This window comes from Zootoca vivipara, chromosome 4 (assembly GCF_965207765.1).
Source record: "Zootoca vivipara chromosome 4, rZooViv2.hap1.1, whole genome shotgun sequence".
NCBI classification, from domain to species: domain Eukaryota; kingdom Metazoa; phylum Chordata; class Lepidosauria; order Squamata; family Lacertidae; genus Zootoca; species Zootoca vivipara.
In genome coordinates this window covers 81880381-81906944 of record NC_142587.1, presented here as the reverse complement: position 1 = coordinate 81906944, position 26564 = coordinate 81880381, and the positions used below count along the sequence as shown (strand labels likewise).

The 26564-nt window shown below is 44.2% G+C and overlaps 1 protein-coding gene across 4 annotated transcripts in view; it reads left to right on the top strand.

The window, feature by feature from the left end:
• Positions 1-26564, top strand: part of PARP4 (poly(ADP-ribose) polymerase family member 4) — a 55818-nt gene that overhangs the window by 9853 nt on the left and 19401 nt on the right. For all 4 annotated transcript variants that reach the window (XM_088668303.1, XM_035115126.3, XM_035115125.3 and 1 more), the window contains exons 10-25: positions 1177-1328; positions 2118-2255; positions 6092-6190; positions 7606-7798; positions 8769-8913; positions 9565-9689; positions 10605-10736; positions 10868-10954; positions 12198-12362; positions 12611-12657; positions 18980-19061; positions 19690-19827; positions 20824-21022; positions 22399-22469; positions 23651-23838; positions 25541-25640. In XM_088668303.1, the coding sequence (XP_088524429.1) occupies positions 1177-1328; positions 2118-2255; positions 6092-6190; positions 7606-7798; positions 8769-8913; positions 9565-9689; positions 10605-10736; positions 10868-10954; positions 12198-12362; positions 12611-12657; positions 18980-19061; positions 19690-19827; positions 20824-21022; positions 22399-22469; positions 23651-23838; positions 25541-25640 (2061 nt within the window). The remainder of the gene's footprint in view (positions 1-1176; positions 1329-2117; positions 2256-6091; positions 6191-7605; positions 7799-8768; positions 8914-9564; positions 9690-10604; positions 10737-10867; positions 10955-12197; positions 12363-12610; positions 12658-18979; positions 19062-19689; positions 19828-20823; positions 21023-22398; positions 22470-23650; positions 23839-25540; positions 25641-26564) is intronic.

Below are 26564 nucleotides of genomic sequence, written 5' to 3'. Positions count from 1 at the left end.
GGGATACAAATAAATTATTATTTTTTTATTTTATTTTATTTTATTTATTGCGCACAGGTGTGGAACCTGTAGCCCTCCAGATGTTTGTTTAATTGCATTATTTAAAAAAAAAAATCTATGTACTGCTTAATTACAGTTGCCTCTAAGAGGTCCACAAAAGACTCAGCGAAACTAAAAATGTGGTAAAACTATAAAATTGGAATTCATTTTAAAAGCCTGATGGAATCAATTTCAGCCGTCAAATGAGCAGAAAATATGGTCCTATCCCCTTTGAACAATAGAGAGTTCTTATGCTCCAGAATTCATGTGGACTTTGGTCTAGAGAACACAGGTTTGAAAGCAATTGCCAGGAAGGAAAACATTTATGTCATCATAATGGTGTTTGTCAGGTGCTCCTTTGAGCATTTCTTGGCGGATCCTGTTGGCTTGTAATAATAATTTATATATATATATACCCTGCCCATCTTACTCTGTTTTCCCAGCCACTCTGGGCATATATGAAAACATGTGTGTATATCACACAGAACTATATTCGGGGAAGCCTAGTACCAATTTGCAGCAAAAAACCCTTTGCACATGAGTTCCATCAACCATATATTCAATCTTATGAGTCACAAAAGGAAAGTTTCTATTTTAATTCTGAAATTTATATTTCTGAAATTTGCTCTGGGTTGTCATTGGGGATTTTCTCATTTGAAGAAGAGTCCTATGGTCCATGGGGTCACGAAGAGTCAGACACGACTAAACAACTAAACGACAACAAATTTTGTAGGTGTTTGGTTGTTCAGTTGATGATTTGGTTTTTTCCACCAACTAATGCAGAAGTGGAGAAGTTTGACAGGTGGCCTCTTTTACCCACAGGGATCTACTGAAGCCTCTTTCAAAGTGTTGTCTTGCTCAGCACTTTGGGAAAGGGCTTTGCAGGTATTGCTGATCGGTGGTGTCTGCAAGTCGCCTCCAAGATTTTACTTGAATTCATTAGCTTCCTGGGTCAGAGGCTCCCCATCCCTGGTCGTAACAGATTTTCAAAATATTACCGGTATTTGTTGCATATATTTTCTCTGTGGTGAGCTGCTTTCAGGCCTACAGACAATGAGCAGAATGTAAATGATAATAAACAAAATATTTGTTTTGGAAATACATACACTGAATGTTGCTATATTATTTTTTTTATAGCTAATCAGGGACATGCTGAATGTTCATGAAACAAACATGTCAATTCCTAACCCACCGTCCCTTTCCAAGTACCGAGCTCTGAGATGCAGGATATGTCCTGTCTTTGGAGAAGAGTTTCGGGATATTGAAGAAAGGATGGACCAATATACTGGGTGAGTTTCAGTTGTGATGTATAATTTCTGGGTTGTACTACCCAGATTCAGTAATCATTTTTTAATGCCGTAATATGATTTTGAGCGACTACTAAGAATCTTTTCTTAAACACTGACATAGGTGGAAGATTCAAAACATTTGTAAAACCCATGTTAATAGGAAAACACGCTTTCTCTAAGAGCCTTGCTTCAAAGGCCTCTGCATTTAACTGCAGAGAAAAGGTCTGTTCACACTAAACTTCACTAAATTTGTATACAACTCTAAGACATGGTTTACAACAAACCGTGAATCATCTCACAGACCATGCAAACAAGCTATAGCTAGTATACGGTATGCCTTGGTTGTGTGACAAATGTCTTGGTGCCCCCCTAAAACATAGTTAAGCAGCCAAACCATAGTTAAAACAAACCATCATTCATAAGCCATCAACAAACTGGATTAGTGCATTCAAAGAAATCAAGCGTTGACTAATAAACCGTGGATTCCTGTTTGTGTGAACCAGACCACTGTGAAGGTCATCAGACTACTGGAAACAAATGCAGACAGATACCGGTAGAAACACACAAACATTCTGGGTGAGAACTATTGCTCTACGAAATCTTGTTAGACATGAAATATGTAACATGTATAAATCACATGTTCCTCTAAGGAGACCCTCGGACATATTCAATGCATGTGGCAGAATGTTCAATTTCATTTCGTGATTCTGTGGCCAGAATAAATCTGGGGGCATAAACTGGGAAAAAAGGATTTTGTGAACATTCTATTTGTTTTAAATTTTCTTGCAGTGAACATCTCGCAAATGTTTTGGAGATCTATAGAGTAGGCAGAATGACGGAAGTAGCGGCTTTCGAGAGCCATCTTGGCAACGTCCAGTCTTTATACCACTCTTCATCTGTTCACAACTTCGTTGGAATCCTCTCTCGGTAACGGCTTGCCTTACGGTCTGTCTCAGCTTTGTAGATGGTTTTCTGCTGTGCATGAGCGGCGAGAAGGCAACAGAGCCATTCGGCCAAAGGCTCTGTTATCTTTCAATGACAATGGCCACATTTGGACAGTCCAATTCTACCTTAACGTCAGAATATGCACAAACCGCATGCACCCACAGGCACACCCTTGTTACTGCTTCCTCTTCTGTCTGTGCAGGCCATGAAGCAAACCCAAAGCTTCCCATTAATGTCCATAGAGGGAACTGTGCAGGCAGTGGGTGTCTGCAAGCTGTAAGCGGGGAAGTATGGGAAGAGTGGGCCAGCCCATCTCTCTATAGTCCTCATCCATTGATGGTGGAGAGTCTAGTTGACTCCACACAACCTGGGCTCCTTTGTGTCTGTTTATTCCTTCCCCCTTCCCTTTCCCAATATTGATGCACATATTAAAAGGTAAAGGGACCCCTGACCATTAGGTCCAGTCGTGACCGACTCTGGGGTTGTGGTGCTCATCTCGCGTTATTGGCCGAGGGAGCTGGCGTACAGCTTCCAGGTCATGTGGCCAGCATGACTAAGCCACTTCTGGTGAACCAGAGGAGCGCACTGGTTCCCGCCGGAGCGGTACCTATTTATCTACTTGCACTTTGATGTGCTTTTGAACTGCTAGGTTGGCAGGAGCACGGACTAAGCAACGGGAGCTCACCCCGTTGCGGGGATTCGAACCGCCGACCTTCTGATCGGCAAGCCCTAGGCTCTGTGGTTTAACCCACAGCGCCACTCGCGTCCGATACACATATTACTAGTGTAGAAAAGCATGTCAAGGTGCTTTACCTCAGAGGTGGGGAACCTGAGTCCTAGGGGCTGAGTGCAGCTCTCCAGTTCTCTGTCTCTCTAACCCTGGGGTGGCAACCTGTGGCTCCGGAGCCGCATGCGGCTCCTTTACAGCTTTGCCGTGGCTCTCTGCCCCTGCCTGGCTCACGCTGCCTCTTTAACCCTATCGGGGCTTCCTACTCGCCGGCTCCGAAATGGTGGACTTGCCGAGGCTGGAAGAGTTGGGTGACGGAGGCACGGATAGCCCAGCCCTGATAGGGTTAAAGAGACACGCTTGCTGGGAAAGAGAGAGGCGGGCGCGGCTGCGAGAAAGGGCAGCTTTTGAGGAGCCGCTGAAATGGTGTTGTTGCTGCTGCTGCTGCCGCCTCCTCGGGAGGCGGAGGTGGGGCGAGCGGGAGAGGTGTGTAAGGGGTGGGGGCTCGTCTCTTTCCTAGGGGGGAAAGAGGGGTAGGAGGGTGGTCGAGTGCTCTTGGTTCGCTTTATTTATGAGTTCTGTGTAGCAGAGGGGAGCTGGCACTGGAATTTTGTGAATCGGTTAAAATCTCAATTTTATATTAATTGTTAAAGTAAAGCCTCCTTGCTGGCTGCTTTTCGTTGATCAGTCCATTGTAACATCAGCGGGTTTGGAATGCACACCTATTGTCTTATCTGATCTCTCCCAATTGAGAGTGTCAATTGAAAGTGTAAACACATAGCACCTTTGAAGTCAGGAGCTGAAAAAGGGGTTTCCTCAGTCTTAGAGTCCCATCTGTTACTCATTCATAAAATGTATAAGGTCCTTTTTCCTGCCCCCTTTTGATGACAGGATGGAGGAAATAACAATTAAATGTTGGGGTGTTTTGACCTTTTGTTTGAATGATAAAAAAGTGGTTTCCTTTAACAAGATCTACCATTTGAAGTGTATTCCACAGGATGCAAGGCTGTTTTCCAATCCAAACCTGATAGTGACTTTTCTCTTTTATTTTCTCTTTCCACCCCTTTCCCCATGCTTCTCTCTCTTTCCCCACACTCCTCCTCCCCCCAAATTCCTTTTAGGATTTTCAGTTTTCGCTTCACTCCCCCCCTCATGGTGTTTCCCTCTCAAACTGGTCTTCCTTTTCTTCTATCCCCCCCATCCTCATTGCATCCTTCTTCTCTCTGCCCCCCTTTGCCACACACACACACACACACACAGAGAGAGAGAGAGAGAGAGAGAGAGAGAGAGAGAGAGAGAGAGACTGTTTGTTCCCCTGCCCCCTTTCCTTGCATGTCAGAACTGGAGCTTGAATAAGTTCTTCTTTCTGCTCTGCTACAATATAAACCTACCCTTCACATTCTTGAGCACTGTTCTTTCATCCACCCCCCTTTTTTGCTTGCTTCTGTTCTATAGCTGCAATACCAGCTCTCTCCCCCTTCAATACATACTTCAATACAGTAAATCTCTTGCTGATTGGTGCTGATTCAAAGTCTCTTGGAGGGCACCAGGTTGACAAAGGCTGCTTTACACAGCCAGCGTTCTACACTTCCCCACCTCTACTTGCTCCCCTGTGGTTTGTGTGTGTGCCCCGCCCTCTTCGCCCGCTCTGCCTTTCCCCCCTCCTTCCCTTTGGAAAAGGAAAACTCTTCCATGCCTTTTTTCCTGCTCTGTAACTGGATTAGTTTTGAGCATGGAACAGCTGTATTAAAAATCCAGAGAATGCAATAAAGCATCACTTAATATTTGGTTAAAGGATTATTTCATACAATCATAGAATTGTAGAATGGGAAGGGTCCCGAGGGTCATCTAGCCCAACCCCCTGCAATGCAGGAATCCTGCCCACAGCTGTGAGCCATCCCTGGGTAGGCTCGAACCACCAGCCTTGTGGTTAACAGCCAAACGCACTGACCCATCAAACTGTAAAGAGCAACTGGTTCTTATTATTAAACAATTCCTTCACCCGACATACAGAGGAAATGAATAATAAGCTATCTCTGTGCTGTGAAAAAACAACAACACCTCTACAGTATTGATTGTTAATTTCTGCCAGGCCAGACTGTTGCTCAAAGGAGCAGGAGTGGTGAAAGAAGTTTGCAACCTTAATTTCATATGAAAACAGCTGTCTGGCAAACTGCTTTCTGAAGCACTTTCCCCCTCTTTTGAAAAGGCATGGGGCTTGGGCCAAGCAGGGAGGGGAGGGACTTCAGGCAGGGAGATGGGTGAGGGGCTGGGTGAGGTGCAAAGAGAGGTGGGTTTCGGTTAGGACTGTTAGGTGTAAAGGGGGCAGGGTTTGGTGAGCTGTGGGGGAAATAGGGTTGGCAAAGGGGATGGCGAGTGGAGCAAGCAGGGGTGGCAGCCTGTATAGGATGAGGGGCTTACATCTAGGCATGCTAGGAAGCCGCTACCCCTTTGGACAGTTTTAGAAATGGAGTCAGGGAACTAGGCTGGGAGTGGAGAACAGTGTGTTCTTTAGAGGCTGCTGGATCAGGCCAATGGCCCATCTAGTCCAGCATCCTGTTCTCACAGTGGCCAGCCAGACGCCTGTGGGAAACCCACAAGCAAGACCTGAGCACAAGAACTGTTAAGTGAAAGTCCTTTTTTTCTTCAGATTGACAGCTGACTGCACGATCCTGTATATATAGCATTAAGTTAAGAAACAATATATACAGTGTTATATTTGTTTTAAATGTCGCAATGGTTTTGCGGCTCCCAGTTTTTTTTTTCCTTCAGAAGCGGGTCCAAGTGGCTCTTTTTGTCTTAAAGGTTGCAGACCCCTGCTCTAGCCCTTGGAACTTTCTCCAGGCTGCATCCCTCCTCACTGAGCCAAACTCCTCACCATCCCTTCTTTGCACCCTCCTGCTTTTGCCTTGTCAGATTGTGTCCTTGCACTGTGGCAGTCCCTCTTGCTTGCCTGCACAGAGGATGGAGAAATGTGGGCCTCTTGCCTCTGGCCTTCCTGCCATTGCCTTACGGCCTATGAGGGAATGCATCCCTCAAGCGAAAAAGAAAGATTCTCCACCTTTACTGTGTAAATCTTCTGCTTTTCTAGGGGACTGCTCTTGCCAAAGATTGTAGTTGAAGAACATGGCGTGGAAAGAACGGATTGTGGGCACTTGGGCAGTGGCATCTATTTCAGCGACTCCGTAAGGTCTGCAGTTCTCTGGCAGTAATACTATTTGAGATCTTATTCATTGCCTGATGGGGAGTGCTATGTATGTTGCTCTTGTTGTTGTTGTTACTACTATTAATTAATTAAATTTGAATACTGCCCTTCACCCGAGGATCACAGGGCAGTTCACAACATAAAAATACAAAATGAGAACACAGAATACATAACAAAACAAGCACAAACCAATAGCAAACACATTTAAAAGGGCATAGAATATTAATCAGCCAACGGTCCTTGTTGAAGAGAAACATTTTCATTTCTCCTAAAGACATAGGTTTCAACCCTCCCTTTTTTTGCGGGAAACCCCCTTATTTCAATCCGTTTCCTGCTGGCAGCCCGGATTGTAAAATATCCCATAAATCTTCCGGATTTTAAAGGAAGCAGCTCCTCTCCCTCCTTGCCAGCCAGGGAGGCTCCACTCGGCGCCCCCCTGCAAGTGAGCAGCCAGGTGCCACCCAGTAAAATGTCTCGCTCGGCGGCTGGCTGCTTGCTCACTTGCCGAGTGCTGCCGCAAATCGCCTCTGCGCATGCCTGGGCATGTGCAGAGGCAATTTCCGGCAGCACTCGACAAGTGATCCCTTATTTTTCAATCCTAAAGTTGACAGCCATGCCTAAAGATATGTAATGAAGGCGCCAGGTGAATTTCCCCGAGGAGACCGTTCCACAAATGGGGAGCCACCCCAGAAAAGGCCCGTCCTCATGATGCCGCCCTCTGGACCTCTTGCTTCTGAGTAAACTTAAGCGCCACTTCACATGCTTTCCCTCACAGAGATATCCCTTTTGAGAACCAGAGTATTGGACTTGGGCTGCATATGTAGCAAACATTGAAAGCACATGATTCCCCCTAGAGATTCCTGGGAACTGTAGTTTGCTAAGGGTGCTGGGAATTGCAGCTCTGTGAGGGGCAGCATGAGACCAGTGACATTAAGTTTGCATCCATTATTTTGCCTTATGTGGAATGCAGAATGGCATATGTATCACACTGGAAGGTGCATTGATGAGTGAACCCTTGATGTTGTGACTAGCACTATAAAGTCCTGGAGATGAGTTGGCATTTGGGTTTGTTGTAGGGTCTGGACCCTAATAAACTTAGGCTGCATACACTTAAAGTCCATTTAAAGCATGCGTCTTCCACAAAGAAGCCTGGGGACTGTAGGTGCTGGGAATTCTAGCTCTGTGAGGGGTAAACTATGGTTCCCAGGTGAAAAGTTTGGTTTGGTAAAAGTTATGTGCTTTAAATGGATGGTGTGTATACAGTTTTGGGCTGATGTGGCAAGAGCTGCAAACCCCACATTCCTTTGTCTGTTCCTGAAGTGCTTAAACTCAAGCTAGGGCAAGTACTTAAAATATTTGTCCGAGTATACCCAACCAGCTTCTTCTTCTTTGTTTAACAGTGCATGCATCAACTACTCTTGGCCAAACAGAACAGATGGAACCCGGTTGCTGCTGATTTGCGATGTAGCCCTTGGAAAGTGTTTTGAGACAGGTCACATGGACAGTTCGTTAACCGCAGCACCGCCAGGCTATGACAGCGTGCATGGACTCGCCAGGAAAAAGGGGAAACTGAGAAAGGGAAGGGACTTCAAGGTACCGGTTCGAGCTATGTTGTGGTGTTGCCCGCTGTTGTCTTTTAAAGGCATAATATGCCTTGATAAGCTGTGCCTCTGAAAATGTTTATTGTTTATTGATTTAAAGCACTTCTACCCAGCTCCTGCCAACCTAGCAGTTCAAAAGCACGTCAAAGTGCAAGTAGATAAATAGGTACCTCTACAGCAGGAAGATAAACGGTGTTTCCGTATGCGCTGCACTGGTTCGCCAAAGTGGCTTTGTCATGCTGGCCACATGACCTGGAAGCTGTATGCCGGCTCCCTCGGCCAATAACGCGAGATGAGCGCCGCAACCCCAGAGTCGGTCACGACTGGACCTAATGGTCAGAGGCCCCTTTACCTTTACCTTTACCTTTACCTTTACCCTGCTCTTCAGCCAAAAAGGCTCCCTGAGCAGCTTACATAGAATCAGAACGAGACAGTGTCTACCAACTATCTAAAAGGAAAAGGGGGGGGGGGAAAGTATGACACAAAAGGGAAGAGGGACTGGGAGGGAAGAGGAAAATCAAAATCACAACTAAGGCACACCAGTTTCTAAACATCCCTGACATAAACCCTCCAGCCCAAGGGGTTGTATTAGATGTAAGCCCTACTCAGAGTAGACCCACTGAAATAAATAGACACAACCATCTGAGAGCCATTAATTTTAATGGGTATATTTTGAGTAGAATGCAGTTGGATACAACCCTAGGCCTCAGCTCTGTGTCTTGTACATATCTCTTCATGATCCATCTTACCACCTCTTAGGTCTGTTGCCTTTTTTGTGTGTTCCTCGGTGACTTGTAAGTGGCTGCTGTGGAACTTTCTCTAGCTAAATTGACCTTTTGCCACTGCCTGCTTTCAAAAGCTTCCTAAGTGAGGAGGCGACGTATCAGCTTCGCTCCCTAATGCGTCAGTTGCTCTTGTAAAGCTCTTAACGTTTACTTCTTGTTTTCTTTTGTTTCCATAAGGATGACGAATTTGTGGTGTACAGAGCTAGTCAGGTCAAAATAAAATATGTGGTTAAGTTTTCCCTCACCGGTGACAAAGTGAAGGAGTTCCATCCTGAAATTCAAGAAGTGCCACCTTCCCTAGAGCATCAGCCACAGCCTGAAGGTGAGAAATTCTTACCTAAAATTGTCTGTTTCTTTGGTGTATTCTGCAATTGGAGTTTGAAATTGACACCTAACCAATTTCCTTGGTGTGGAGCTTAGTGTGGAGCTATAAAGATTATGCCAAGGAACACCCATGAAAGAATGAGGAGGCCAAGGTGACTTCTGTTCCCTTCACAAGATCCCATCTTTTATTCCCATACAGATCCTACCTATGGTGTGCTCTACGTTTCTTTTCTCCGCGACGTATTTCAAAAAGCGAAAATCCGGACACAAAAATTGTGCCCCAGTTTTTGTGTAAACACCCAAGCCATAGGATTGCTTATCCTGTCTGATCTAGCAGGAATTGTTAATGCTTTTGGTCTGATCTAGCAGGAATTGTTAATGCTTTTGTTATCTTTCACTCTTTCTCTGTTTATATTACATGCATGCAGATGCATATGAGCATATTTAGTTTCTCTGTTACTTCTTTCCTTGCTTTTAGGTAGCAGAACTAACATTTGCCATCAAGGCCAGGCAAGATAGTTGCTTACAGAGGGTTTTTTGTTTTTGTTTTTATGCTGAAAATTACTCTGAACTTTTACAATGAAGTGGGTTTGCCTTCAGTAAATCATCTCTCTCCCCCACCCCACCCTGCCTCTTAATATTTCTTTAGATTATAAAATGCCAAGTAAAAATCTGCTGAATAATGTCACTGCCGGTCTTCTGGACAGATCTGGAAACCCAATTCCTCTCAAAGACCTTCATATCAAGGGATGCATAGTAGACTTCGTAGCAGAGGTAATGCCATGGCATTTGTATTTCTTTTCTAGGGGTGTTAAATATTTCCTTGTGGGTTTTTATTTAACGCTTATTTATTTATTTTTACAAAGTGTAAAACAAATCTGTAGACAAATCCTAGCCCTGATTAACATTGCTTTTAAATATTCAGTGAGTTAGGTGTGTTATATCAGCAGACTCTCAATTTTTAAATTAAAACTTTGATTTTTTTTTCCAGGGGGCAGTAGGGGCAACACAAATACATTTATTTGTTTCTTTGTTTATGTGTCTCTTCCTACACACCATTCCTAAGGTGCTGAAGCAGCTAAAAATCTGGTGGGAATCAATAAGTAGTGGGGCTTCTGGGTGGCAAAGAAATAATGAAACCCCCCCAATACTGACTAGGATGCTGCCATTAAGGCTGTGTACACACTATACCTTTCACATTTGAAGCACATTCTTTCCCTCAAAGAATTCTGGGTACTGTAGTTCATTAAGGGTTGCTAGGAACTGTTAACTCTGTGAGGGGTGAACTACAGTGCCCAGAATTCTTTGGGGGAAATAATGTATCTTGAATGTGTTTTAAAGGTATAGCACATTTAAACGGTGTTTTCGTGCACTCTGGCTTCCGTCACGGAGTTCCGTTGCACCAGAAGCGGTTTAGTCATGTTGGCCGCATGACCCAGAAAGCTGTTTGTGGACAAATGCCGGCTCCCTTGGCCTGAATAGTGAGACTCACTGTTAAGTCTGTGTTCATGGAAGACAATCTTACTCGGCTACGAAGAAGAAGAAGCACCTGAAATGTTTCCCAGAGGGTGTTGTTTAAAATGTTAATCTTGGGAAGGAAAGCGCTTCCATAAAAAATGTTTTTATTGGGATCCATGGCCTGGTGTTTACCTCACATCTATCCACAATACATGCATGTATTTCTTTCAGGTTGTGGTGTTCCAGGTCTATGAAAATCAATCAGACAGCCCCATTGAAGCGAAATACGTATTTCCCTTGGACGACACAGCCGCTGTATGTGGATTTGAGGCTTTCATTAAAGGGAAGCATATAATAGGAAAGGTAAGATGATTCAGGGGTGGGAGGAGGAGGAGGAGACAAGATATACGGCGGTGGGACTGCAGTAAATGTGACTTTTTGAAAGAACCTATTTCTTAAAAAAATCAGGATGATTTATTATATAATTTCAACAGGTTAAGGAAAAGGAAAAGGCTCACAGAGAATACAGAGAAGCCATCAGTCAAGGACACGGAGCTTACTTGATGGATCAAGATGCACCTGTAGGTGTAGTAACAAAAACTACTTATGCCTTTATAAGAGATCAGCATACACTGGCCTTCGTATGTTTTACTGATGAAACCAAGCAAGGCTTTGGCCTGAAAGCTGTACCCTGCATATGAAAAATGTTCTGAACATATATATACACAGATAAGGCTCTACAGCCCCAGAACCAAATGTATCCTATAGCAAGTATCTCGTACATACAAAGCTGTCAATCAGCAGGCAAAGATGGAGGAGACTGGCACCGTAGCAAACTGTTTTTTGCCTCCACTTAGGGCTTAGCCACACCTCCCCTTGCACCACTGCTTTCCCCCAGGGAAAACTTATTATCCTTATTATTGGTCTTGTTCTTATTGTTCTTCTTATTAAAATTTGTATACCACCCTTCATTCGTAGATAGCGGGGCAGTTCACGACATAAGAATACAATATTAAAAAATACATCATAACAACGAGAACAAAAACAAACCAAGAATCCTCCCCCCCCCCACAACATGTGTAAAGGAATCTCGATTAGCCAAAGGCCTAGTTGAAGAGCAAGCAGCAATTTGGGTTTTCTACAGATTGGAATATAGAGCAAGGGGGAAACCACTCAATCCTTTCTAGGCATGGAACAAGCGGAAGTGTGGTCCAAGCCCTTCTAGCCAGCAATTATTTGTGGTTATTGCCAACCACACTACCTTTCCCTCTTCCATTAGCCCTGTGTGACATGAGGGAGACTCTTCCAGCAGGTCCTCTGCATGTGCCTGAGGACACTGGAGGTGGGAGGCCCACTGGCTAGGACTGGTAGGAGGTGAGGTCCCAGCAACACCTCCAGGGCCACAGATTAGTCACCTCGGGGACGAATGTCTATGGTTAGCCTATCTTGGAACTGCTATTCCAGTGTGGTGATAGAGCCAGTGTGGTGTAGTGGTTAAGAGTGGTAGACTCGTAATCTGGGGAACCGGGTTCGCGTCTCCGCTCCTCCACATGCAGCTGCTGGGTGACCTTGGGCTAGTCACACTTCTCTGAAGTCTCTCAGCCCCACTCACCTCACAGAGTGTTTGTTGTGGGGGAGGAAGGGAAAGGAGAATGTTAGCCGCTTTGAGACTCCTTTGGGTAGTGATAAAGTGGGATATAAAATCCAAACTCTTCTTCTTCTATTGCAAATTAAAACAACGTTTTCAGTATGCTATAGTAGGCCGTGTCATTGTTTTGTAAAGAGCGATTTGCTTCTGTGGACATTTCAAATATCCTTCTGTAGGACATCTTCACTGTTTCTGTGGGAAACTTGCCTCCTTCAACCAAAGTCCTCATCAAAATCACCTACATCACGGAGCTCAGTTATGAGAATGAATGCCTTGCCTTCCACTTGCCAGCTGCTGTGGCGCCTTGGCAACAAGACAAGGCGCTGAATGAGAACACACAGGTGAGGGCCTCTTTCAATCAGAAGGCATGAAATCCTGCATTATAATGGTGCAAACACAATTGTTGCCATTCTCCACAACTTCATATTTATCTGCACCCAGTGCTGTTTTTCTAGAAAGAGAGGTGCTGGAACTTGCCATGAACGCTACCCTTATATAATGGCTATGGCACCCACCTAATGGTGGGTTTCAGCCGGAAAAAGCCCTGATTGCACCCATACAGACCTCATTGTTTTTGTTTGTTAACTAGGACTCGGTAAGGAAAGTTTCCATTAGGCAAGTTGGAACAAAACCAGGGTAAGTAGACTAAAATTGTAACGTGTCCTTTAAAAGTTGTCTGTATTTTAAATAAATGCATGGGGTTTTTTTTCTTTAAAAAACAATATTGCAGATTGAAGCATTTATTTTCCCTCACTTGCATTTATCCTTCATCACTTTCTGATAGTAAGAGCTATTCAACAGTGGAGCGGTCTCCCTTGGGAGGTTGTGGGCTCTCCTTCCTTGAAAGCTTTTAAGCAGCGGTTGGGTGGCCATCTGCCACGGGTGCTCTAGTTGAGATTTGTGCATTGCAGGGGGTTGGACTAGATGACCTTTGAGGTCCTTTCCAAGCCTACAATTCTATGGTTTTTATAGCCATGAAAAGACAGATTATCTGTGCTTTCTAAGCAATTTCATCAATTTATCTTGAAAAGGGGTAAAAAGACCTCTTCAGTCAGGGAATATAACATGTGAGGAGGAGCTTTGGGGACAAGTATGTTAGCTAAACCCTCTGACCCTGCCTCCCTCTGCAGGTTGAAGGGCGACTGTCCGAAATGGACTGCCTGCTTCTGCTCCCCACTGTGGCAGAGCTTATTTTAGGCTCGGACCCTCATTTAGGGTGACTTCCCCTCCTCTCCCAGCTGCCTTCATTGCCCTATCCCATGCTGTGCAGAAGGGTCCCTGGCCCTCTAGAGATGTTTTTCCTGGAGATTTGCAGCGAGGAGGAGTGGACAGGAATCTTACCTTCCATAAATATCCTTTACCTTCCATTAATATACCTTAGGATCCAAGTCATAGTGAAATAGCATCTTAGAGTTTTTAAGTGTCAGGTGTGACTGCAGCCTGAACACAGCAGAGTTTGCGCAGGTTTTCCGGAAGCTTCTGGCGGTAACTGAAATGACTAGACGTCTGGACGCAGAATAAACTATTTACAGGATTTATTAAAATAAAAGAAAACAGAGTTTCTATATACAAAGCAAAATAAATCCTCTCCTCTCTGTCTCTCTCTCAACCTATACAGCAATTTCTCTCCTACACTCACCACACCACATACTGAACTGGCTTTCACAGATAACAAGTCTCAGTGTTGAACCTCAACCAATAGAAACATTGTTGCTAAGGTAGAAGCAGACCTTGGCTTTCTGCCAAATGTTATTAGTTTGACCTAGATTAGTTTGACCTAGATTCGATTGTGTGAAGAAGCAATCTGATGGTGTTTTATGCTACTGACTCAGCAAAAACCCGAACACCCCCTCTCAGATTCTTCTGAACCAATTAACTCTTGTGTAGAGAATTTTTCACTTGCTTTTTCTAACAAACCTAAACCTTTACACATTTGTTTGTTCTTGATCTTTGACAACGGTTTAGTTAACACATCAGCAATATTTTCCTCACTAGATACATAAGTACATTTAATCACATCATTCTGTACACAGCAACGTACGTTTTGGTATTTCACTGCAATGTGTTTCGAACGTGATTTCAAGCCTTCTGTATTACTCAAAGTTATGCATGCTTGGTTATCCACATAAACTTGTACAGGTTGTTCACAATTTACATTTATATCTGTTAACAACTGCTTGAAATAAATCACTTCGTTGCATAATTCATTAATTGCAGCAAATTCCGATTCAGTAGACGATCCACTTACTACGTTCTGCTTCCTGGACCGCCAAGTAATTAACGCCCCACCAAACATAATGACTAAACCAGTAACAGATTTTCGATCTGGCAGATTTCCCCAGTCACTATCACAGTAACAATACAGTACTTCATCTCCTTCTGAATTTAATTGTAAAACATAGCCAATTGTTTGCTTAAGGTACCTTAGTACTTGTTTCACTGCTTTCCAGGCATTAAGCGTAGGTTTTGAAACCAGTCTGCTTAATATGCCAACTGCGTAACTAATATCTGGTCTGGACCACTGTGCCAGATATAACAAACTCCCAATAACTGAATGATATAGTTCAGGGTGTTCAAACAATGAGCTCTCATCTGTGTGAAGTGATTTTATACATCCAGGCTCCATAGGTACTGCAGTTCCTTTGCAGTCTTGCATCCTATAGTTAATTAAAAGCTGCTTGATTTTACTCTGCTGATTTATCAAACAACTACCATCCTTGGCCCAGCACACTTCCAAGCCTAAATATGATCGAACTGGACCTAGGTCCTTTACTTTGAATTTGCTAGACAGTTGTTTTGCAAACCTTTTTGTCTGTTTGTCTGACCTGCAACCATATAAGACATCATCAACATATATTAGACACAACTCTTGTTCATTTCCAGTTCCACGTACATAGACACAATTGTCTGCTACACTCTGTTTGAAATTTAAAGATACCAATGCTTCGTGGAGACATTTATTCCAGGATCTAGCAGCCTGCTTAAGCCCATAGAGAGCTTTATTTAACTTTAACACTCTATTGCACCCTGTCTCGAAGCCAGGTGGCTCAGTAAGGTAAAGTTCTTCAGTTAAAGATGCATGTAAGTATGCAGCTTGTATATCAAAATGATTGAGTTTCAGCTTTCTTTTAGCTCCTATTGTCAGAAGTAACCTTACACTTTCTGGCCTGACAGTCGGGGCAAAAGTCTCGTCAAAGTCCAGTCCAGGTCTTTGAGTATACCCCTGTGCTACTAAACGAGCCTTGTGTTTGTACCCTCCTGTTACTAGAGGCTTAAGCTTATACACCCATCTGCAGCCCACAATTTTAGCCCCCTCAGGCTTTGCTACTGGTGTAAAAACTTTATGCTCATTTAGAGAAGACATCTCTTCCTGCATAGCCTGTAACCACATGTTTGCCTGCTCTTCTGGCAAACTCAGCACTTCCTGATAGCTTCGAGGCTCCACTAAAACATTAAACACGTTAGCCATATCAGGAGAATAACGTTCTGGTGGTACACCTTTGTTTTTCCGCTGAGATCGCCTGGGAGAAAAAGTTTCTGCAGTCTCACTTTCCCCCTCAGAACTTCGCCCCCCTTTCAGTTCCTTAGCAACGGGTGAAGTCTGACTAGTTTCTTGTTGTGAGGATATCTGATCTGTACTTTTCTCCCCCTCATTCTCAGACTCTCCACTCTCAGGCTCTTTTTTACTAACACTGCGTCCTTGGGAAGATTGAAACCAAATTTCTGTGTTAGCATGTAATTTCTCCCAACCACTATGCTCACAAAAAGTGGCATTTCTGGAAATTACAATTCCATTTGCTCCTTCTGCAAACCTATATCCTTTCCCAAACTCCTGATAACCCACAAAAATTAGCTGCTTGGTTTTAGGCTCTCCTTTCTTGCGTACCTGTTTGGGAATAAGTACCCATGCTTTTGACCCAAACACATGCAAATGGTCTACTTTAGGTTTCTTTCCAAACAATTTGAAATAAGGAGTTGTACCAATAGTTTGATGGAATAGTCTGTTCTGAAGATAGCAAGATGTAACCATGCTTTCCGCCCAAAAGGACATTGGTAACCCAGCATCTTCAATCATAGAAAACATCATAGTTTGTAAAGATCTATTTTTTCTCTCCGCAACTCCATTTTCTTCAGGAGAAAAAGTGTTTGTTTTTCTATGCCCTATGCCCCGTTTATGCAACCAATCACGGAAAGCATTTGACAAAAATTCTCCACCTTTATCCGTCTGAATCCTTTTCAGTTTGAGAGAAAAAAACCTCTCCACAGACGCCACCCAGCCTTTGAACTTGGTAAACACGTCTCCCTTGCTTTTCATGGGATAAACCCAGGAATAACGTGTTGCGTCATCCACAATAGTCAAAGAAAAACGCGCTCCACCTCTGCTAACAGCAAATGGACCAATTACATCCATATGAACAAGCTGTAGCGGTGTATCACTCACTCTATCACTTCTGGGAAATGATACTCTCTGGGTTTTAACTTTTTTGCAAACATTGCAATCCAAAAATTTATTACAATTCTTCAGTTTGCACCCATCAGCTAGCATAGGCATTTTTAAAATACTTTTCCAGCCAGCATGTCCCATTTTTCTATGTAATAAATGCACACAGTTGTCATGCACAGCTTTGTTACCCAACACAGGCTGAGATTCACTGACTACCTGCTTTAAGCATAAACAAACCTCCCTCTGACTTAGCAGTTCCCAGAATCTCACCATTCTTTTTGATAACACAGCTGTTTTCTTCAAAATATACTTTGAAACCAGCTTTTAGTAAACAATCTACTGACATTAAGTTGCTTCTTAGTGAGGGCACACATAACACATTCTCCAGGCACTCACGCAGACAAGGAACAAACACTGAACCCCCCGAATGTACCTCAGAAGTTCTCCCGTCAGCGAGAGCAATTTGGCTACGTTGTGCCACGCTCTTTGAAACAAACAACTCGTCAGAATTTACGATGTGACGAGTGGCACCTGAGTCAACCACCCAGACAGTTTGTTTCTCATTAGCAACCTTGACCACGGCTGTCACAAGATGAGCCGACTGTTTACGCTTGAAGAATTTCTTCTGCCGCTGTTGCTGCTGCTGTTGCTGCTGCTGATCTTGTCGCTGATACTTCGTCACCTCTGGGCACCCGCGTTTTAGATGTTTTGTCGATCCACACCGAAAACACCGTCGCACAGCATACGCTGACTCTTCACAGGAACGTGGTGGTTGCTGCTTCCCTTCTGGAACGACATTCACACTCTTTCCAAGCCGACCGCTTGTCGATGCCTCTGCAGCCAACGACCTGTCTTCCCGTTTCTGCCATTCTTCCAGCAAACGCCCAGTAACATAACTAACAGTTAAATCATCTTCCTTCATTGCCTCAAAAGTCATTACTAAATTGTCCCAGCTTTCAGGGAGAGAGCTCAAAATGATAGACACTTTCTCCTCCTGGGCTAATGTACAGTCTCTTTCCTGAAGTGCTACAAACTTCATCTGTAAACTGTGCAGATGATCATGCATTGTCACTCCAGGCTGTAACATTGCTTTGTATAATGACTTACGAATAGATAACTTGGAAACAGCAGTTTCACGCACATGTAGGTCTTTCAACGCTGTCCACACACCTTTGGCTGTTTTAATTCCCCGTACATGCGGTAACTGGGAATTCTCAAGCCCCAAGATAATGGTGGCCCTTGCTCTTTGGTCATTATCCAGGTCTTCATCATCTGGCCTCACAGGTGGCTTATTCACAGCCTGCCAGAGATGCTCCCTTTGCAGCACTGCCTGCATGCGTTCAGACCATAGCAAGTAATTGCTGTCATTCAGACGCTCAAACGCCATCTGAAACGGTTGTGACGCCATCTGAGAGCAATGTTCCCTGGAACCTGGAACCAGCTACTCACGGCCTCCGAGAGAGAACAGGAAACACAGCATCCAGCACTTCCACGCTGCAGCTGTTGTCCAAACGATTCCACGCGTCCACGGCTTCACCAGCTCACTGATGCCAACACGCCAGCCAGGAACCAGCCAGTGTCCTTCCCATAACCTCTTAGAGTTTTTAAGTGTCAGGTGCGACTGCAGCCTGAACACAGCAGAGTTTGCGCAGGTTTTCCGGAAGCTTCTGGCGGTAACTGAAATGACTAGACGTCTGGACGCAGAATAAACTATTTACAGGATTTATTAAAATAAAAGAAAACAGAGTTTCTATATACAAAGCAAAATAAATCCTCTCCTCTCTGTCTCTCTCTCAACCTATACAGCAATTTCTCTCCTACACTCACCACACCACATACTGAACTGGCTTTCACAGATAACAAGTCTCAGTGTTGAACCTCAACCAATAGAAACATTGTTGCTAAGGTAGAAGCAGACCTTGGCTTTCTGCCAAATGTTATTAGTTTGACCTAGATTAGTTTGACCTAGATTCGATTGTGTGAAGAAGCAATCTGATGGTGTTTTATGCTACTGACTCAGCAAAAACCCGAACATAGCATGTTTATGTATCATCTACCAAGCTGTTTTTCTGCTAGGTGGAAGTGTGGTGTAGTGGTTAAGAGCAGGGGACTCGTAATCTGGTGAACCGGGTTTGCATCTCTGCTCTTCCACAGGCAGCTGCTGGGTGACCTTGGGCCAGTCACACTTCTCTGAAGTCTCTCAGCCTCACTCGCCTCACAGAGTGTTTGTTGTGGGGGAGGAAGGGAATGGAGACCGTTAGCTGCTTTGAAACTCTTTGGGTAGTGATAAAGCGGGATATCAAATCCGAACTCCTCCTCCTCCTCCTCCTCCTCTTCTTCTTCTTCTTCTTCTTCTTCTTCTTCTTCTTCTTCTTCTTCATTAGCACTTTGAAACCTAGTGAATATGAAAGAAAACATGCTATCCTGACCTATTATATAACATTATATAATTATATATATATATATAATTATAACATTATATATTATATAACATGTGGTTTCTGTTCATCTCAGTGGGTTCTCTTTGGAAATGTCAGTTGAAATGCCCTTTGAAATTAAACATATTAGCAGCTGGACACATCAGCTTGAAATAAAGGTAAGCAAACCTCCCTGGTATCTGTTTTTCAGGGCAGGGCAGTTTGTAATTGGGGGGGGGGAAATAAGTGTGCCAAATTGCACCTCCTGTTTTAAAAGGAACAATCTATATTTCTGCAGAGGGCAAGCTTGCAATGTGGAAATGTGGATAGAGAGAGATAGAGGCAGATAGATAATTATATTGTGCCTTTCTAGATGTGCAGCTGTAAGGTGCTTTACAAAGGAATCATGAATTAGACAACCCCTTCCACCACCACCACCCCCCACTCCCAAACACCACAAGTACAGTGGTACCTTGGTTTGCATACGTCTTGGATTACAAACACATCAAACCCGGAAGTACGTGCCCCGGTTTGCAACCTATTTTTGGATTACAACCCATTTTGGGGGGATTACAAACAACAAATTTTTGGAGACCCCATTGGCGAAAGTGCACCTTGGGTTGCAACCTGTTTTGGTTTACAAACGGACCTCTGGAACGGATTATGGTTGTAAACCAAGGTACCACTGTACATCATATTTTTTTTGTGGGGGAGCTAAATTGGGAGGGGACCTCTCAAAAGATTAGGATGCAAATTATTCAGGCCTTTTTGCAACAACAGAGGGTTTTTTCCCCTTCCCACTTTCAGAAAACTGACTGTAACGCTGTGGTTCGGACTGTTGACAACAGTTTCTTGGACACTAGTGGCTTTGCAATGGAAATCCTTATCGGTGATGTTCATTTGCCCAGAATGTGGGTAGAAAAGGACCCGGGCAATGAGACTGAGGTAACTCTTTATTTTATTCTTTCTTTAAGATATTTTCAATTGCACCTTTGAATGAATCTTCCGGGGCAGTTTACTTATAGTACATTGAAAGAAAACAATAAAAATGCAGCAGCTGTGAAAATAATAACTTAAAAAAAAAGCAACCCATTAGGGCAGCATTAAATAGATCAGCATCTGTTCTTATAGAACAAACTAGAAGTGATGTTAAGTTTGCATTTAATGTGCAGATTTCTTTTAAAATCAAGCAGCATTGTCAAAAGCAGGGAGCTGATAATTAACAGGGCCCAGTTGGGAATTTTCTCTCAGTGCAAAGACCAGCTTTAGAAAAGGGATTTTTCTCAAGACCACAATAGTTTTAAGGGGGGAGAGAGTTAGATTTCCTCTCCATGCCTGCTTCTAACCCTGCATGTCATAAAAACAAAGATCAGGCCCTGCATAGCCAGGCGGATCATAGAATTGTAGAGATGGAAGGGACCACAAGGGTCATCTAGTCCAACCCCTCTACAATGCAGGGATCTTTTTCCCAGCATGGGGCTCGAGCCTGCAGCCCTATTGGGGCCCATGTGCTACAGCCCAGCCCATGGGGGCTGACCCTGCTGCCATCCTTATTAGGGTCCCACCTGGCATTGCAGCCACCATTGGTTCAAACCCTCCACTCGGCACCACTGCCAGTTATGCCTTCCTCCCCCAGGTGTGCTTACTTTGTAGCAGTGCAGTACTCCCTCTTGGGTCCACTAAAGACCCCTTCCTGAAGCATCTTGTATGCATCTGGCCAGTTTACTTCTTTTTTATTTTTATTTTTATTTTTTTGTGGCACAAAAAGAAGACTGGCAGGTCCTTTGCCAGTTTCTGGATCCCAACAAAAATACACAGGTTTGCTGACCTTTCCAACGTCTGGCTGTGCCTTTCTCTCTTGTTTTGGCATTGTTGGACATTTGCCTGACACCCCCTGGTGAACCAAGGCTTTGTTGCTGTTGCCCATCTTCTTCCTTTTAGGCGTGCATGCTTGTGTTTCAACCGGAGTTTGAATCGCCACTTGACCCTCTAAGCACCAGCGGGGAAACCGTCATCTGCCTCGATTGCTCCAATTCCATGGGAGGTTCGACATTCCAGCAAGCCAAGCAGATTGCACTATATGCTCTAGAGTTGTGTAATTTTACTACTGGAAATATAAGCGTTATCAAATTCGGCACAAGTAAGAAAAGAGCTCTTGAACTGTGACATCCTTCTCTCTTTTGTGTATGTGTCACTCTCCATGCATGTCCTATCCCTCCCACAATGGGATGCCAAGAAGCAAAAACAAACAAACAAACCCAATAAGAGTTCTTACCAAGTAGTTTATTCAATATTCACAGAGAGAGAGAGAGATGAAGGAATGCGGTCTCTCTTAGATAATGGTGTTGCTCCAAGTAAAGTCCCCCCCCATAGTCCCTGTTATTCTATGTCAGGCATCCCCAAACTGCAGCCCTCCAGATGTTTTGGCCTACAACTCCCATGATCCCTAGCTAACAAGACCAGTGGTTGGGGAAGATGGGAATTGTAGTCCAAAACATCTGGAGGGCCGAAGTTTCGGGGTGCCTGTTCTACGTCATCCCTGCGCCGGCTGATTTGTGCTTTCTGCCTCTGAGCTTTCTGTTCTACTACCCCCAAGGCACGCCTGGTTCTGGGAGAGGGAGGGTCAGGAATGCTTTCAAGAGACACTGAGTCTGTTAGCTGTCTCTCCCCTGGTACTTCTTCCTGCTGCTCCCCCAATATTTCCCAGCTTCTCCCCTCTGCAGCCTCTGAACTATGACCTTCTGCAAACCACTGTTCTAGATCTATACTGTCCTCCTCGGGAAGGTGCAGGAAGTTGGGGAGGGGGCGGTTCCCACCATTCCTCCTCAGTCCAGCCCCTGACAATGCAATGGGTGATCATTGGACCACCCTAAGGCTCAGGGCTGATCTATTGGCTTTATGCAGATATTTGCAATTTGGATTGATGATGTTGTCTAAAACGCATACTATTTCTTTCATCAAAAGGCATCCCTAAATGGCTTATTGTTTCATTTAGCATCTAAGGGTGCAATCCCACCCCCCTGCTGACAGGGTTGGCACAATGATCAGGTCCAGATCAGACCTAACGACAGCAATCCTGGGGCAGCTCATCCCTCTTTTCTTCCTGCCCTGATAATTTCTCATATCAGGGCTTTCCACTGGCCCGTCAGCAAAAATAGCACCAGCAAGCTGCCTGCTTGCATTTTCGGCTGGCAGAAGGTCAGTGCCACAGTGGAGTGGTGCTTGTGTCACACTGTTGGTAGTACCTGGCGGGAAGCCGACTCAGCGAGCAGAGCTTAGTGGAAGGACACCTCTGCACAGTGCACACCCCCACAGCCTGACAGAAAGGGGATGTTGATGTTGGATTTCTCTGCTAGCATGCTATTTCTTCGCTATACCCCGCTTAACCTCTGGGAGTAAGCCCCGTTTAACCCCGCGAGATCTACTTTGGCATAGATTTGCATAGGGTTCCACTGTAAAAAATACAGAACTCCCTTTATTGATAAAGTTCTGTGTTGTTCTGCTTTTCCTGTACAGGTTTTGAAGAATTTCCTTTCAATCCTGAACCTTACACAGCGGATCTTGCAGCTCTGAAAAACTTTATTATAGTAAGTGCGTATGTTTTTAATGTTCTGTTGGGAGCTGCCCAGAGTGGGTGGGGAAACCCAGCCAGACGGGTGGGGTATAAATAATAAATTATTCATTCATTCATTCCATCTGTGCACTTAAGACTTTTGTGGTCTGCCAAATATAATAAAGTATTTCCCCTCATGTAACAAGATCTCTCTTGTTGGCTCTTATCCATTAGTTTCATATTCCTTCATTTCCCACATTTCAGTATCATCCTTTTATGGATTATGTTGAATAAAAATCACATTTTTAAACAAACAAACAAACAAACAAACATGAAGCTTTTAAAAATCCACAGGGTTCCCAGGCAGTTTCTCACCCCGATACTGACCCATTCCAGCTAGGCTTGGCTTCAGCCAGGTTATAAAGTTTCCCTCATTTCTCTGCTGCTACAAGTCACAGTAGACAGGTGGCATTATGGTGCAAAGCAGCTTCATCTGATTGTATCTTCAGTGAATAACAGTGTGCTCATGTCTTTCAACATTAGGAAAATTTATTTGCACCCAAATTATAGCGTGGTTTCCCACAAGTGAAATGAGACCCTGAACTAATACTGCAGCCACACACAATATCTGGTACAGAATGTTAACCTGTTTGACAGGTAAAACTTGAGTGGAGCAATTGACCACCCTTATCCACACGTGATCTTTAGTTGGTTAAAAACAAGGGTATAAAACAGGCATGTCCAACCTTCGGCCCTCCAGATGTTTTGGACTACAATTCCCATCATCCCTGACCACTGGTCTTGTTAGCTACCGGTAGGGATCATGGGAGTTGTAGGCCAAAACATCTGGAGGGCCGAAGGTTGGGCATGCCTGGTCTAAAATGACCCTTTCTGTATTAAAAAAAAATATGGACAAGAAAAACCCACAACATATATTGCAATATGGCATAGATAAGCAGGCGCTACTCATTAGCTCATGCATATCACTTTGTGTTTTCCCAGTTGACTTACTGGTGAACTCATTTTGCTGGTTTACTGGAACCGTCTCCCTATTACGTAATGTAAATTAAAATGTTTAGTATTTTACCCTCCCCTAGTGCCCCAATTTTTCGTTAGTCGTGTCATGTTTTATGATTTATGTGTGTACAATTTTGTAACTAGAAAATAAATACTTTTTTTTAAATTACCCTTTCTTGTTACCTTCCTCCTTCTTAGTCTGCCACAGCTTCAATGGGAAATTCCGATATATGGAAGGTTTTGCATTACCTGAGTTTGCTATACCCTTCTAAAAGCAGGCGCAACATTCTTCTTATATCTGATGGACATATTCAGAACGAAGGCACAACCTTGCAGATTTTGAAGAAAAATACACACCACACTAGAATATTCACGTGCGGAGTGGGGTAGGTCCAAATTGACTGAACACTTTGTTTTGTGTTCTGGGAAAATTACAAAGTGTATTTAATATGCCAGGCTTTTAGGATTGTAGACTGAGTCATTTGCTTTGGGCATCAGTAACTCTCAGCCCAGTGGTCAGGTATCTGAATTTTTTTTATTATCGGTATAATGTTTGCACACATTTAAAAAAATGTGTGTCCTTGAGCTCTCTTCTGTAAATGATAATTATCTGGGATCATAATTGCATTTTGTATCAATGTTAAGATAAAGGGACAATAATGTAAGCAAATTGATAATACGGTTTGTCACTGCAACACTTGTCAGTGTAAACTTCTGGGGATAAACCAGGTTGTACCTGAGGGCCTGAAGTGCACTATTTGGAATCCCCACCCCCACCCCAGAAGCTAAAATATGAAGCTTTCATATCCTAAGTCAAAGTCCTGGTTTATCTAGCTCAGTATTGTTCATTCTGACCATCCGTTTTCCTTGAGATCCTTTTGAGTGGAGACAGAGCTGACCGACACATTAGGCAAAATGAGGCTATTGGCAGGGGCTGGAGGGTGGTGGGAGTGCGGAAGTGAGAGAACCACAAAGGGTGTTGCACCCAGAAGGTATGCTGATGAGTTTGCTGAAACAGCCAAAGCAGATACAGCTGTTGTTCGTAACTCAAAGAAGGTTTTTGAACCTTCAAGCTTCCAAGAGATCCAGTCTTTAGACTCGAAGGGTGCTGAGCCATGGTTAAATGCCATGAAGGCTGAATTTGATTCCTTAGAGAGGAACAAGACATGGGAACTAGTCCCAATGATTCCAGGAATTAAGCTGCTTGACAGCAAATGGGTCTTTAAGGCAAAGACAGACCAACATGGCAAGGTAGTGAGACACAAAGCCAGACTGGTCACAAGAGGTTTTTCACAGGTGCCTTAGGCCTTTAGAGTATTTTAAATACAACTTGGGTTTAAAGCTATTTTTATTAATAATTTTAAAAGATGTCCAGCTACTCCCTGCTGGGCCTCTCCTCCCATAATTGCCTTTCTCAGAGCAAGGCAGGGAGTGGGGGCGTGGAACACGGTTAGCAGTGACAAAGCACTACAAGCCAGGAGCAGCAACGGTAGCTTAACTTGACTGAACCTGTGATCGTCGTACTTCTTCCTTATACACGCGCAAAGTATGTCCTCAGCTACTGAGCTATGTGCCCTCCCAAATCTCTTGGCTAGCTTTGCCCCGCTTTCTGCTACAAGTAGAAGCAGGACAAAGGTTTATTGCCATATTTTTCCATCTATAAGACTCCCCCATGTATAAGGCACCCCCTATTTTGGGGGACCCAGACTTAAGAAATTGGGGGGAGATGTATCCATGTATAAGATGCCCCCTAATTTTTGTCATTATTTTTAAGGGAAAAAACCTAGTCTTATACATGGAAATATACGGTATTTAAGATATGTGGTTCAACTGAAGTAGAGGGAACAACCATTTTGAGTGGGACCAAGGGATGTGCACACTGTTTCTGACCCTGGAAGGGGGCAGTACAGGGCAGGTTTGCAATGACCTGGAACGCAACCCCGGTGCAAGCAGGGAGTAAGTTGGTTTGAATACTAAGCAAAATATTCAGTGTTGTCTGTTCAGGTTGATATTTTCCTGCAGTTCCCCCACCCTTTTAAATTCCACATCTCATTTAAACTGGCCATTTACCTTTACAAATTACATTAGCCCCGCAGCAAACCGTCACATGCTGAGATCTTTAGCCCAGTACGGAGCTGGAGCCTTTGAATATTTTGATGCAAAATCCAAATATAACTGGGAGAGGAAGGCAAGTATATTTTAATATCTTTTTTTCCTGTAGCCACAGAGGGGCCAGCTACTTCTGCGAGATTGCTTTTGTAAGCTTCCTCTGTGGCAGCGGCGCCGTCTTGCCCCTGCGACTGCAGGTGCCCAGAGCGGTGTGCCCTCATGGTTAGCGGGGGGGGGCGCACACATGCCGCGTGGCGGGTGCGCTACATCATCACGCCCCTGCCGCACATGCATTACGTCATCACGCCTCCCTGGTGTGCTGACATCACTCACACACATAGCTGTGCGCAGTGATATAGGGGCGCACGAGGGGGGGGCGTGATTATGTAGCTCACGCACTGGGTTGTGTGCAAACGCGGCTGCACCAAACTTTGTATGTGCCTGGCGCCTCACTTAGAATGTTGTGGGAGCCATGGCACCCAAGGGCCTCTGGGTCCTGGCACCTACGCTCTGTGGGAATATTTGGGGGAGGCTTTCATTTTTTGTTTTACTGTGATGGGGAGCGCCTCCACCTCCACCTGAAGGAGCATCTCCACCCCCATCATTCTGCCCAGACACTGAGATCCAGCGCCGAGGGCCTTCTGGTGGTTCCCTCGTTGCGAGAAGCCAAGTTGCAGGGAACCAGGCAGAGGGCCTTCTTGGTGGTGGCGCCTGCCCTGTGGAACGTCCTCCCAACAGATGTCAAAGAGAAAAACAGCTACCAGATTTTTAGAAGACATCTGAAGGCAGCCCTGTTCAGGGAGGCTTTTAATGTTTAATAGATTATTTTATTTCATTTTTCTGTTGGAAGCCGCCCAGAGTGGGTGGGGAAACCCAGCCAGATGGGCGGGGTATAAATAATAAATTATTATTATTATTATTATTGGGATATTATATGTTGAGGCCTAAGGGCACCTGTGGCTTATGTGGAAAATATATGAAATCTTGTCAAGGCACTTCATAC